This window comes from Mesoplodon mirus (assembly GCF_964341445.2).
Source record: "Mesoplodon mirus genome assembly, chromosome: 6".
In the NCBI taxonomy this organism is placed as follows: domain Eukaryota; kingdom Metazoa; phylum Chordata; class Mammalia; order Artiodactyla; family Ziphiidae; genus Mesoplodon; species Mesoplodon mirus.
Genome location: NC_138982.1, coordinates 116,270,738 through 116,285,458, shown reverse-complemented (window position 1 = coordinate 116,285,458; position 14,721 = coordinate 116,270,738). Strand labels below are relative to the sequence as shown.

The 14,721-nt window shown below is 35.4% G+C and overlaps 1 protein-coding gene across 1 annotated transcript in view; it reads left to right on the top strand.

Moving 5' to 3' along the window:
* Positions 1 to 14,721, top strand: part of ROBO2 (roundabout guidance receptor 2) — a gene marked incomplete at its 3' end in the record, with an annotated part of 582,226 nt that overhangs the window by 524,626 nt on the left and 42,879 nt on the right. Inside the window, exons 18-20 of the mRNA XM_082624487.1 lie at positions 2,623 to 2,805; positions 11,910 to 11,952; positions 13,383 to 13,510. Coding sequence (XP_082480613.1) covers positions 2,623 to 2,805; positions 11,910 to 11,952; positions 13,383 to 13,510 — 354 coding nt within the window. The remainder of the gene's footprint in view (positions 1 to 2,622; positions 2,806 to 11,909; positions 11,953 to 13,382; positions 13,511 to 14,721) is intronic.

The following is a 14,721-nucleotide window of genomic DNA, read 5'->3' as shown; positions in this document are numbered from 1 at the left end:
CTTAGTAATATACCTATTGTTTCTTTAATCATTTGCCTATTTCACGGTTACCTTACATAGTTGGTAATAATATGTGGAACAACTGCAAACTTTCACAGTAATAGGTACAATCGAATCTGATGTGTCTAATTAATTTTTAGTCCAACAAATTAGTTTTGTTCTTCATTACTCTCCAGTGGGAGGAAGACATTATATTTCATTATATATTTTTTTTTGTCTGAAAGAACAATGGAGTGTTACAGGTCACACACATCCCATGTCTGTGCTTTAATTAGTCCAACTGACAACATTGTTTTAAAAATACTAGCAGCACAAGAAATACTCATACACTTCGGGTAACATAAGTAAATATTTCACTATATTCAATAAGACATTTTATGGATCTTTTACACAAATGAACGACGAATTTTCTTTTCTGTTTTTGCTATAAGGTGTTTTCTTTTTAGTAACTACTAGTGTTTAACACAATCACCAGATATATGTATTGATATGTCTCAAGTTGAAAATATGAGCTCATTTTAAATACATTTTTTATTATGTTTATATGTATAGTAACTAAGAGCAAATAGATTAGGAAAATGAACCAGCTTCGCTACATAAGTGAAGCTGGTTTTTAAATCTGGAAATTAACACAAAAGTCGTTTCAAGAATGGAATATTAGACTATAAAAGATGCTAGCAGCTATAACAAACAAGTGGGCATACAGATTGGCTTAACAAAAGAAAAGTTTCTTTCTTATTCATAGTCCAGTCTAATATGACTCAGCAGAATGGAGGATGGGGTTTCTGCCCCATAAAATTTTTCAGGGAACTTGGCTCCTTCCATCAATGGCTCTACGTCTCTTAGAGCAGGGGTTCCCATCCCCTGGGCTGCGGACTGGTAGTCACCAGGCCACAGAGCAGGAAGTGAAAGGCAGGCGGGCAAGCTTCATCTGACCATCACTTGCATTACTGCCTGAACCCTCTCCCCTCCTCGACGCCCGCCCATGGAAAAATTGTCTTCCACGAAACCGGTCCCTGGTGCCCCAAAGTTTGGGGACCACTGTCTTAGATGGTCAGCATCCTGCCGCGGATCCCTCGTTTCTATCCAACATGCTAGGAAAGAGAGTGTGATGTATTGTCACAGTGGTTTATGGGTCACGTCTGGAGGTAGTATGCATCTGCCTGTGTACAATTGGCTAATATTCAGTCACTTTGTTGTACTCAGCTACAAGGGAAGCTGGGGAATATAGGCTAATTTTCTGCCCTGGAAGAAAGGTGAAACCTTGGTCAACAAGTCACCTATTGTTTGCAGGACTCTCACATCTAGATAATTTACAACTTATATTCCTGCCTGATTGTCCCTTAAAGTAACTCTTAGCCTTACATGGGCTATAATTACTGTCTTCCTATTAACCTCTTTACATACATCGTCTCAATTAATCCTCCCAAATAAATGAAATAGTACTGCTGCCAACTCACAGAAACAGGGATTCCAAAAGATTAAGTGCCCTACATAAGCTCACTGCTTACTTAGCTAATAAGTGGCAGAGATGATACTCAAATGTGGAACTTTGAAGACCTTGCACTTTCTAATATATTACAGTGCCATGATAACTGAAACAATGAGAATTACACATTCCTGTGATGTGATGTGCTGAAATTTGTCATTTATATTTTGCTTACAATTTATTTTTTAAGTATTGGATTAGTTACTAATGAGATATGATATTAACATAAGAAATCACTTAATTTCCAGTTCTGAATTCATTCATCTGTTAAATAAACACATAAATCATTGATCTTCAGTGATATGATTCCATGAGTTTAAAACCTGTTTAAAAATGTGGATTGAGATTTTCTTTATTATCTCTGAGAGGGCTAAACGGTCAGAAACATGACTACTAGAATCATCTTAGTCCAGATTTAAATTTATGATTTTGTTACATAGACCTTAGAATTAATTTTCAAGTTGTTTTGTATCCAACTTTCAAGTGGATTTTCAAATTAGTTTCAAATACTTTAAGGACATTTAGGAATTTTATCTTTTCATGACGTTTTAACTGTAGATACTAATCTCTATGAAAAGATGTTTACATAATTGTCATTGTTTAATATAGTAATTTTAATACCTTCCAGAAAATTAAAGTATGTTTGATCAAATAAGACCTTTGGTAGAATATTAAGGGCAATATTTTAAACATTTGTATTTAGGCAGTGCTGTAGGGGGAAGGTAATTTTCAAATACCTGGCGTTAAATGTTGTAGTTGCTTTTTTTAAAAAAATAAGATTTATATTACAAAATGCTTTACCTAACTGAAGAAAGGTTACTATTATTTCAGCCCACAGCACTTGTTTTAGTACTTACTTATGAGGCAATATATCAAGAAGTGGTTCTGAATCTGTCCACAGCAAAACAAAACACAAGGGAGCAGTGTTCTTAATCACATTTCAAACTTATGATTTGATTCTTTTTCTGAAACTTACAAAATACACTTACTAATAAATTGTGACAGGCTCAGGACACAACGAACATTATCTGCTTCAAAGAATGTTCTAATCTTCTGTGCCTTTGGCATACCATATATGCATTTTTGTGGGGGTTTTGTCTTAATATTTACTAACACTGTTGTTTCTTCCATAGGGGGAAGGAATGAAGTTGTCATTACTGAAAACAATAACAGCATAACTGAGCAAATCACTGATGTTGTGAAACAACCAGCTTTTATAGCTGGTATTGGTGGTGCCTGCTGGGTAATTCTGATGGGTTTTAGCATCTGGTTGTATTGGCGAAGAAAGAAGAGAAAGGGACTCAGTAATTATGCTGGTAAGAGGCTATTTCCAGCTAAAAAAATGTCTTATCTTTAGAAATATGACAAAATTCAAGGGAAGGAACAGAATGGAATAACTGAGTGAATGAATGGATGTTTTTGGCTTGATTTAAACAATTACAGACAACGTGCTTTAATGCACTGCTTTTCACCATATAACATTATAACCATAAGGCAATATTTTTGCTTGTATCTCCAAGGAAGCATAAGAAGAATGCACACTGATAAAATGCTTAGACATTTTTCTCAACTAGTTCAACACACGCACACACACAGACTTTGCATGCTATGACACCGTTGTTTGAAAAGTGAATTTAAGCAAGAGCATTCCTAAAATGCTCAGAAAAAAAGAGAAAAGATTTGAAATGTAGTTCTTTGTATTTCATGATACAGATTACAATACAAACTGTGTCTCAGATGGAAAATACAAACGAAGCAAAAAAAATCTCACCAGTATTGATGAGACTAATGAGACATTAATTAAGTGATTTACTAGTCACTTAAATAGGATGTCTATTTCAAAGTGACCAATAGGCATTTTAGAAGGAAGAAAAAGGAGAAGCAAAAGAAGCAGCAGAAGAAAAAGAAGACCGTTGGTGTTCTACTTGTTCACAAAAATGTTTTCTTCTTAGAACCAAGAACAGGAATTTTAAGGATGTCCAAAATTATGGCCTTCAAAATACTTCCAAGGAAGAGAGAGAGAGAGAAAATTATCAAGTCAGTGATTGAAAAATGAACTCAATACTGAAACTATATTCAATTACAGTTTAAATTGCAATGCATTTTAAGTACTTTCTCTAACAATGATCATCAAAAGAAATTGTCTCACAATATTTCACACTTTGTAGAATTTGCAAGGGAACAATTTTAATTTACCATCATCCTACAAATATTTTAAAATTTTTGAGATATTTTATTCATCTTCTATTTCTAATTTTTACTTTAGTAAGAAGCATAAATGTGTTAAGTGACTTTGACAGAGGCTTCAATTCTTATTAAGTTCATCCGCTGCTGTAGCTTGTAGGTGTCTGAGCTTCTGAGAATAGTTCAAAATAAAAGGAATAGCACCCACTTGGTTGTCTTTCTTGTTATTCGATAGCATTTAAATACGATCATTTGACAATCACACTGTGGCTCATGTCTATATTTTGTGAAAATAAAGTTTATTAGTTACTGGTTAGAACAAATTCCCAGGACTAGAGAAGGTAGTATAATGTATCCATTGAAAAGGGGCTTTCCTGCTTTGTGACTTGCTATTGCTCTGCCATTCTCATTTCTCATTGGTTGCTGATGCCTGCTTCCTTACGCTTTGTCACCTGAGTGCTTTATCATCCTACCAGTGAGTGATTCTTCCTGGAAAGGTATGCTGGGCAATAACTGCTGAGTGTCAGAGTCATGAACATTAATGATACTTTAACACAACTTCTTGTTTTGCAGTCCAGTCCTCTGCTTTCATTCCTTGAAGGTATTGTCCATCAACGTGTCTGTTTAGTCAATCACCACGTTCCATTTCATCTCTGTGACACGCTCATATAAATGACATGAGAAATCAGGAAGAATGATTTAATTCAAGGACGATTTTTATGTTTTATCTCATTGCTTGGCTTTAGTGAAAATAATAAAAGATTGACTATGCTAGCCACTTCAGTACAAAGTTCTAAGATGCCACGTTTGGAGTGTTGCATTTTTACCTTCCATACATCTTTATTCACTCACTCCTTCAAAATAGCATAGGTCTCGTAATTAGTTGTTTATGTTTTTAGTAAAATTATGTCAGATAGCCTTTTTTCTTCTTCTTTTTTAAACAGCAGTTCTTTGCAAAACCTATGCATTTAATTTGAAAATATCTGTTGGTCTTTGAGCTTGACAAGAGTAGTACATTTCCTATTATCAGTTCTCAGTGTGATTGATATCCATCTGCTTGTAGAAGAACTGCTAACTCGGAAGGTGCTATGCACTTCAAATATTTTGGAATAAGGCCAAGCCACAGAGCAGCCTTTCTGAACCTTTATACTTAATTGATAGATGGCTGACTTTCAGAATGGATTCACCTTCTGCTGGTAATTTGCCTTCCAGCAACTGCTGTTCTCTTCTAGGTGAGAAGCAAATGAAAATCCAAACCACAGGTACTTAGCATTGCATATCTGACCTGGCAATATTCTCTACACATTTCCCTCCATAAATATCCTATCCTCCAACTCCTGGAATTTTTATATTCTTGAGAATATGAGGATTTTAAATAGGAATGATTAGTGTAGTACGTATTTATCAAATATTTAAATTTCTGATATTTCATGCATGAGCTAATGATCCATTTTAAGAGCACAGGGATTTCATACAGGGATATTTTTCTCTGAAGTGTTTTATAAAAATTATAGAGAAAATAGTCTATGTGTACTAGTTCTGTTTATTTTTGGTTTTCATAAAAATTTATCTGGAAATCTTATAATTTAACAAGCATGAAAACTAAACCCAGTAACATTAAAGCAATGTAATTTTACTCACAAAACGAAAAGTCTAATGTTTCCACTTTTTACTACATGGTAATATCTATATAGTTTCAAATTTTTCTTATTGATTTATGATAGCAATAACATTTTTTTTCAAATAAATGAAAGTCTACTTTGGGATCGGTATTTAAATTAATTTATAACAAAAAAATGTCTTCATTTATTTCAAACCCCAAATTTGATCTTGGATTATATTTAAACTCTGCTGCAATTGATGTAAATTAAGAAACATGCATTTTAATAATGCTAGACTGATCCTAAGTAGAACTGAAAAGCAGGTAAAATTTGATTTCAGCACTTGCTTTTTCCTACTTCATTCCAAGTCTTCTTAACCATCACAGGTAGATTTTATTTTATTTTATTTATTTATTTATTGTGGTACACGGGCCTCTCACTGTTGTGGCCTCTCCCGCTGCGGAGCACAGGCTCCGGACGCGCAGGCTCAGCAGCCATGGCTCACGGGCCCAGGCGCTCCGCGGCATGTGGGATCTGCCCGGACCGGGGCACGAACCCGTGTCCACTGCATCGGCAGATGGACTCTCAACCACTGCGCCACCAGGGAAACCCCACAGGTAGATTTTAACCACCAGAGGGAAGATTTTAACTAGTAGGGAGAAGAAGTAACTTGCAGAGTGGAGAATCTAACTTTCGGCAGGATACTTTCCACTCTCTCTGTACAGGCAAAAACTCACCCGCTAATTCTACTGTGGCTAATCTTTGATTGTCCATCTCCATGTGGAAAATTATATTTGAATGCTTAAAAGGAAGGTAAAAAAAAATGGCATGCTACTCAGTGTTGATATTTTTCTTATGTTTCAGAGGATTTAACATATTGATCATAGAACACTAGTGGATTAGCTCCTTAGATTGTAAAAGCAACTATCAAGAATCAAATGTAAACTTATACACTTAAATGATCTGAGAGTAGAATTTGGCCTGAACGTGTTTTGCTTCTTTACATAGAAGAACTTGGAGATTTCCCCAGGGCAAAATTACACACTAACTTCCTATTCAATTTTTTTTCCTATTTATTCTTTATTTAAATTCTTCAGACACAAACATGCACGACAGGTTTGCTCGTGGCTCAAAGAGGGGCAGCTGGAATGAGAAAGGTATCCTCATATCTCATGTTCTACATGAATTCATTTTATATTTTTCTAGAGTAACATGCAGTGTTATTTATCTTAATCTTCACTGAACACTAACAGGCTGCTTGTCACTGCATGTGAGGTTCCTGACTGCCAGAAGAATTCACTACCCGAACTACCAGGCGAAATAGAATTGTAAACATATTTAGGCAGAAAATACTAGGTGATTTTGAATCTAGAGTAAATGTTTGATTATATGTATTAACGGTATTTGTGAATAGAAAAGTGAACGACATAAGTTTGAATAAGAGCCATGCAGCCTTCATGAAGATTCTATATATTGTATTATAATCTTCATGAAGGCTACATGATTCTTTTCAAACTTATGCTGTTCATATTTCTATTCATAATTTTTAAGTCACCAACTTTTTAATGAAAATAAACATATTTTCACTTTTAAAGGGGTGTGTTCTATTTTATGAATATTACCTTTGAGGAGAACAGATTTTACTCAGTAAATATAAATAATTTAATGAGTGAGCAAATTATGAAATACCAAACACTTCATGCATAGGTTTTAAACCCTTGGTGAAATTATTTGACAAAATGACCCTAAGACAGCTAAAAGATTTGATGGAATTTTTATACTCTGATTATCTGGGCTTGAGTTAATGCTTATTAAAAGAGGATTAATCTACATTCATAGTTGAGAAATAGCTTATCAGGAAAGGGAGTGAGGCTTGGCTGGCAACATTAAAGTTTCCATTTGGAGTAGGAAAATGTGGCCTACTAGAGATAGGCACTCTGAAAGCTTCCTTACCTCAAAATGTCAATTTACCACGTAGCTCTGTTTCCCTTCCCCCTCAATTCTAGAAAGCGAGAGATTAGGATTAATCCTGTCAGATAATAGTAGAGGTACTTTGTGTATGATATGAACTTGCAAAATCTCTTTACCTTATATCTTTTATAAATATTGCAATAAATTCAGAATATTTAATGCAATTCTAAAACATTTAAGATTGTGGTGTCTACAGAGCTTTTTGGAAACCTTAGCACTAGTCAGTCAGTTTTAGAAATAAAAACTTCTCTATGTGGCTCCCTTGAAAATTCTTAATTTTAGATGCTAGCAGAAACTCCTGGTAAAGATTCACACTTATTTCAAATTTAATTCTAATAAGCACATAGTTACCACACTGTGATTATCAAAATTGTGACTACAGCAAGATTGTCCAACCACCTACCCTCCCCACCCTCTTGCTTTCAGCTTTAAGGTAGTTCTACATCTCTGAAATGAGAGCTACCTCAAAACAGCTTTCCCTTTGCTGTGGCATTTATTTTTCTGTTTTTCTCTCTCTGCACACACAAAAAATGCTGATCAAAACACCAAATATGACTTCCATTTTAGGAGTTCTGATTGTTCATCCTTACACGCAGGCTCAGCGGCCATGGCTCAGGGGCCCAGCCGCTCCGCGGCATGTGGGATCTTCCCTGACCAGGGCACGAACCCGAGTCCCCTGCATCGGCAGGCAGACTCTCAACCACTGCACCACCAGGGAAGCCCTCTAGTCTGCTTTTAATCTCATGTTCTAATAGAACTCAGTTATTTTGGGTCTACTTTTCAAAATGGAACAAATCTAAAAGTTTTGGAGCATGGGAGGAAAAGGATACTCGAAAAAGTGTTCTCTCTTTTTCCCTTACTTTAAAAAGACAACTAATCAACCTTATTATGTAAAGGGATTATTTGTTGTTGTTGTTTTTCTCTCCTGTAGAAACATACAAAATTGAAGATTCTCATGTATATCAAATTGTATCCATGGGCCATTTTAAGTCAATTATGTATTTACATAATGACTGTGTATTTTTGCCTTTGTATAGTTGGTATGCAGAGGTACAAAGATAAATGTCTTTATGAAATATTTTGACAGTTTTTTAGTGGTCTAGAACCATTTGAAAACAGTTTAATGATTTGGAAGACAAATAGGAAATCGATATATCTTGAAAGTTTTGAAATTTAAAAATTTTTATTCACAACATTTAATTCTCCTTTGGTAAATATGGACCATACCATAGAGTCCATACACTAACACAGCTGTAAATTAACTTGATAAATTTTTTTTCAATTTTTTATTGTGGTAAAATAAACATTACATAAGGCTTACTATCTTGACCATTTTTAAGTGTACAATTCAGTGGCATTAAATACATTCATGATGTGCAACCATCACAACCATCCATATCCATAAATCTTTTCATCTTCTAAAACTGAAAATCTATATCCAGTAAAAAATAACTCCCTATTACCCCCTCCCCCCAGCCCCTCACAACCACCATCCTTCTTTCTGTCTCTATGATTTTAACTACTCTAAGTACCTCATATAAGTGGACTCATACAGTATTTATCTTTTTGTGACTGGCTTATTTCACTTAGCACAATGTCCTCAAGGTACACCAAAGTTTTAGCATATTTCAGAAATTCCTTCCTTTTCAAGGCTGAATAATGTTCCATTTTGTCTATATGTACACTTTGCTCATCCATTCATCCATCACTGGATGCTTGGTTTGCTTCCACATTTTAGCTACTAAGAATAATGTTGCAATGAACATGGATGTACAAATATCTCTTTGAGACCCTGATTTCAATTCCTTTGGAAATGGAATTGATGGATCTTACGGTAATTCTATTTTTAATTTTTTGAGGGCCCAACATACTGTTTTCAACTATGGCTGCGCCATTTTACCTTCCACCAACAGTGCACAAGGGTTTCAATTCCTCCACATTCTTGTTAATGCTTATTTTATGTTTCTTGCATAGCAGCCAACCTAATAGGTGTGAAGTCACAGCTCATTGTATTGGGTTGGCCAAAATTTTCGTTTGGGTTTTTCCGTAAGGTCTGAATGAAATTTTGGCCAACCCAATAATTTTTTTTGGCCGTACGTGGGCCTCTCAATGTTGTGGCCTCTCCCATTGCAGAGCACAGGCTCCAGACGTGCAGGCTCAGTGGCCATGGCTCACGGGCCCAGCCGCTCCGCGGCATGTGTGATCTTCCTGGACTGGGGCACGAATCTGTGTCCCCTGCATCGGCAGGTGGACTCTCAACCACTGCGCCACCAGGGAAGCCCTAACCCAATAGTTTTGATTTGCATTTTCCTAATGATTACTGATGTTGAGCATCTTGTCAGATGCTTATTAGCCATTTGAATGATATATTTTGGATAAGATTTTCAGTGCTGCATCATAATACTTTAAAATTTACAGTTTATGAAAAATTTACCATTGGTAAGTACATGAAGTTAAATACAACTTAATTTCTGTGCTTCTGCTTCAGTTGTCCTCTTTTTCTCTAATATCATTTATTGTTCTGACAGTAAAAGAAAATTTGGGTGAGGAAAAAGAGCATCTAAGTTAGTGAAAAGGGCCCAGTTTCTCCCCATGTATCTCCTAAGCAGCACATTTGGAGGTGTAGCCCATCAGTACCTGCTGATTTGCGTATTCACAATGATATTCACAGCATTACCTTAGCTCTCTTTTACCAGATTAAAACAATCACTTGATAGTCCATTAAAAATCCACATAACTAGGAAGTCACATCAGATAGAAAGCTAATTAGCTGTACTGTTTTCACATTTTGTGTTTTTTCCTCCAAATCAGGCCTGTATTTAATGCCACCAGTGCTCAGTTTTTTTCAATAATTGTTTCAGATCAATTTTTCATTGTTGTTCTTAAAAGCAGTCATTAAAGGCACCCAGTGTGGTGTGGATACACTGCTGATTGTTGATTCCCAACCCTTGAGTCCGTCAGGAAGCAGATTAGTGATCAGTATTCTTTTATTTTCTCCAAGGAGCTGTCCATAGCCAGTCGTGGGCAAGTACAAAGGTTATGTCAGGATTGTTTTATAATTCACTTGACAAGTTACCTAAAAACTTGATGAGGCAATGAACTTTTAGGTGCCAAGATGTTTCTGAAAGCACTGCTTCATGAATTCCTGAAAGAACCTTAGCCATCTTATTGCCTAATTATGATGCCATGAGAGATATATCCTTAGATGACCTTAGGGAAGGGATTAGGGAACTACATTTAGAAAGTTATAAGATCTAAAGAGTGATCATATTTATTAGCTCAAACTTGAGAAAGAGGTGAATGATGGAGAGATTATCCAAATGAGAAAGTATTTACTATGTGTGCACTTTAAGTAGCAATATGACCTTAGTTTATTAAAAATATGAATCAATTCATAAAATTTTATTTTTACTTTTGCTCACCAAGTAACCACAGTAAATCTAATCAGTATCTTCCAAAGATAGGATATGTTGGATTCACATCTGTGAAATGGTATTTTTGCCTTCATCCCCAGGGATTGGTTTAGCTGATCCATACTCATTTTGGTCAGAATTGCAATCTTGCAATCCATAAACTTCTAAACACCAATTTTTTTTTCCCAATGATTTTCTAGTTAAGTAATTTTGTGGCAAAATTTGGTCCAAAATAATATGAAGTTATTTATAGACTTTTTTCCACTAATCATGAATATTCATATCTCATTGCAAAAGCAATAATTTTAAATACATTTGCTGCCTTGGACCCTCTCTGCAGTATGCATCATATTACCTATCTCAGATCTGAAGCATTTTGAATTCCAAATAAATTTAGCTGCAAAGGTTTTGGATATGGAATGATGGACCCAAACTGATATTTACCTTCTTTGGCCAGTCCTTGAAACCCACTTTCATGTTGTTAGTTTTGTAGAATGGAATCTAGTGACCAGAGGGGGTGGATTCTTCAGTTGTGGCCCTCCTGGATGCTTATTGATATTGCTAATAAGTTCCACAGTTTTATAAAGAACTTAAGTTTTGTCATTATATACAATTGGAATATATTCAGTATCAATTATTTGAAAGTTTCATTTTTGTAAGAGTTGGCTAATGAAACAAAGCACCCAATACATTATGTATTCTCTATTCATTACAGTTCATGTCTTTGTAATTATAGTATTTCAACTCATAGTGCTTCTCAGTGTCCCTAAAAGGATCTATGATGGGGAGGAATGTGTTGTCAATCAGTACTTTCACTTGTTTCATTGAAAGGATATTATCTGTTTGGACTATCCTGTTTCAGTTTCTACTATGTGCATTTTGCATTATGCCCTCTGATCAGGCCACCTATATGTTAACATTAAACGTCATGATTTGATAATTCCTCGTTATTGCATGTCGATCTTCCAATACTATGTATATACCAATTGACACCCAAATAAAAATTGTCCCTTTGACTTAACCATATGTTTGGCTTGAGGAATTTTTAAATGTCTTATTAAAGATGGAGCAAATGATTGCTTTGCTTTAGGCCAAACCACTGCTTCTTATTCTCTGCACAATTATGTTAATTATATTTTGTTAAAATTCCCAGAGGTTTCAGCTCTAAACTAAGGGCCAATATGTAGTTGTTATTAATCATAATTAATATTGACTACTTGTGTATGTTTCTTTTTTTTTTTTTTTTTACAGTTACATTTCAAAGAGGAGATGGAGGACTAATGAGCAATGGAAGGTATACTGAGGAGATTTTTTAAATTATTATTCTTAATCAGGACTGAGGAAACTCTATAGTAAGATGCTATTATTGTAATAAACAATCACTTATAAGTGAGAATTCTAGGAGGAATTAAATGGCTTACCACAAGGTTTAATGACCTATCGTGCACTTTAGAGGAATCAAGTCCAGATGTTTCATATCTCCCAGAGGCCCCTGAAGAAATTAGTAGTAAATATCACAAGGAATGTGTTCATTTGTTAGCAGGATGTTTATTGCATTAATTAGACATTAGCAAATGAAGTTGCTGTTGTTTAAGACTCCTTATTGGTTCTCACTAAATTGCCGTGAGTGAACAATTACACATAATCGATCACAAAGTAAATGATTCATGGATGATGAATAGGCTGTAGATTGATCAGACTGGATTCCACAACTTTGGATACTCAATTGAAATTGATAAAAGTTGATAACAAACCCATATATCCTCATCTATTTTCCTTTTGCCGATATGGAGATTGTAATTAGGCTCTGGTAATAACTTCCAATCTCCCATTTAATCAATATTTTAGCAAAAAGAGATTAGGTCTAATGAAAGCTAGTGGATGTAGCAAGAAAGCAGTTGGATCTTCTTATTGCAGTTTCCATAGGAACACATGTTTCTCTTAGGGATTGTATCACAAAGGGTCTATCAGAAAAAAAAGTACAATGACTATAGATGTTGCTGTATCTTTGTAAATATGCTAATAATCTGGAAAGTGATCAGAATCCCATCTTTTATATTAAAAATGGGAATTCTGTATTAAATAGGATATGAAGGAAGTTTTCTTCGTAGATTATATACACATGCTGGATCAGACCACAGTGGATCTCACTTTAAAAGAACCTTTAATATTCTCCTAATATTTTAAATTTAGAGAACCTGAAAATGTGCTATTGATGGAACAGTATAAATACTGTTCATTAATTTCCCTTAAGTTCCTTGCCTCTAATCAAGCATGAGGGCCCATATCAGGGGTTATAGCCTATAGGGGACAGATAAATATGGGAGTTGCAGGAATTAAGGAAGCAATAGTTCAAAGTCCTGGAAATGGCTGATACTGAGCAATCATTCTGAGCAATTGTTCCCTTGAGGTGCCAGTTTATCATCAGACCTTGTTTCGGGATGCTGCTATGTTACCAGTTTCCCACCAGTTTCAGGGAAGACGACTGAATTCATTTGGATATCAGCAGAATCCCAGGCAGCATGCTTCGGCTTCCACTGACAGGGTTGATCTATATATAGCCTTAGTGAACTGCTAAAGTTCCTTAATTCTTGAGAGCCTACAGATTTTAATTTGAAAGTGAATTAAAATCTTAAATTCTTTAATCCATTTTAGTTCATGAGACTGATGTCCAAATCTCTCATTGAGTTCCATGGATTGATCTCCTTTTAATTCCTGTTTTAGCCGCCCAGGTCTTCTAAATGCTGGTGATCCCAGTTATCCATGGCTTGCTGATTCATGGCCAGCCACAAGCTTGCCAGTAAACAACAGCAATAGTGGCCCAAATGAGATTGCAAATTTTGGGCGTGGAGGTAAGTTATGTTTTTCAAAATTTTTTCATTTATTTGTTTTCTGGGCTTTCCTAGATGCTTTGAAAAAGGCATACTAAAAAGTATTTTCTTCCATAATTAAATTTAGTGATGCACAGGTACATATAATGCTGTACATTTGCTAAATATTTTATTATAAAACTGTTGTATCTATTATCTGGAGTAAAACTAAGTTTTTAAGGATGTCATCACTAACCAAGAAGATAAATATTCATAAAACATTTGGTTTTGAGACTATTAGTACAAGATTACTAAAATCAGGAACCATGCTGCCAAACAGGGCTTATGATTTCGAACTAGTCTTTTCACTTCTCTGATTCTCATTCAATATATATTTATTGAGCATGTCCTGTGTATCTGGCACTATGGCAGACAGTAAAAATATAATATCACATAAGAAGTAGACACTTAAATAAGTATAACAACATGTTGACAGAGAGCTTTTCTGTAGTTCTACAACTGATATCTGGTACCCTAAATAAAAGACAAAAAAATGCTAAGTGGCTGACATGCTAAGATCTTCAAAATTTGGTACCAGGGTCCTCCCCATAGGACTTTATAAGGAGACAGAATTGGACCTACTATAAATAATCACCACCTCCCCCTCTCCAACTTTTCATCCAGTCACTAGGAGAGCAATGGGTTTAGAGAAAGATGGGACTAGAGAAGTCTCAGGCCCCATTGTTTAGTTCAGCCGATACATGAGTTTTTCATTGGCAGAGGATTGTACGGACAGTAAATGGAATGGAGCTGCCTTGCCAGTACCCCAGATGAAAGAGCTGCCCCCTGGAAGTAGGAAAGTTCTATGAATGAATTATTATTTAAGCTGATATATGAAGGAAAGGTGGGGAGTCAAAAGTGTGTAGAAAGTGTGTAGAGAAGAAATCTCCTGTGTTTTAAGGCCCAGAAGGTAAGAGAAACATTGACCTATTTAAGAAGCGAATGAATTTCCTAATGACTTGAGTATAGATTGCAAGGCAGAAAAAATGATAAGAAATATAGAAGGACAGGTAACAGAGGGCCTTCTGAGCCACACAAAGACTATAAACTTTGGCCAAAGGATGTTCAGAAACCATTGATGGACTTTTAGAGGAGAATGCTAGAATGCGAGTACTGTTTTAAATCATCCATCCTGCTGCTGAGTGGAGAATGGAGAGAGTGTGGAAAATTTGGGTGATTAATTAGGAGAATAG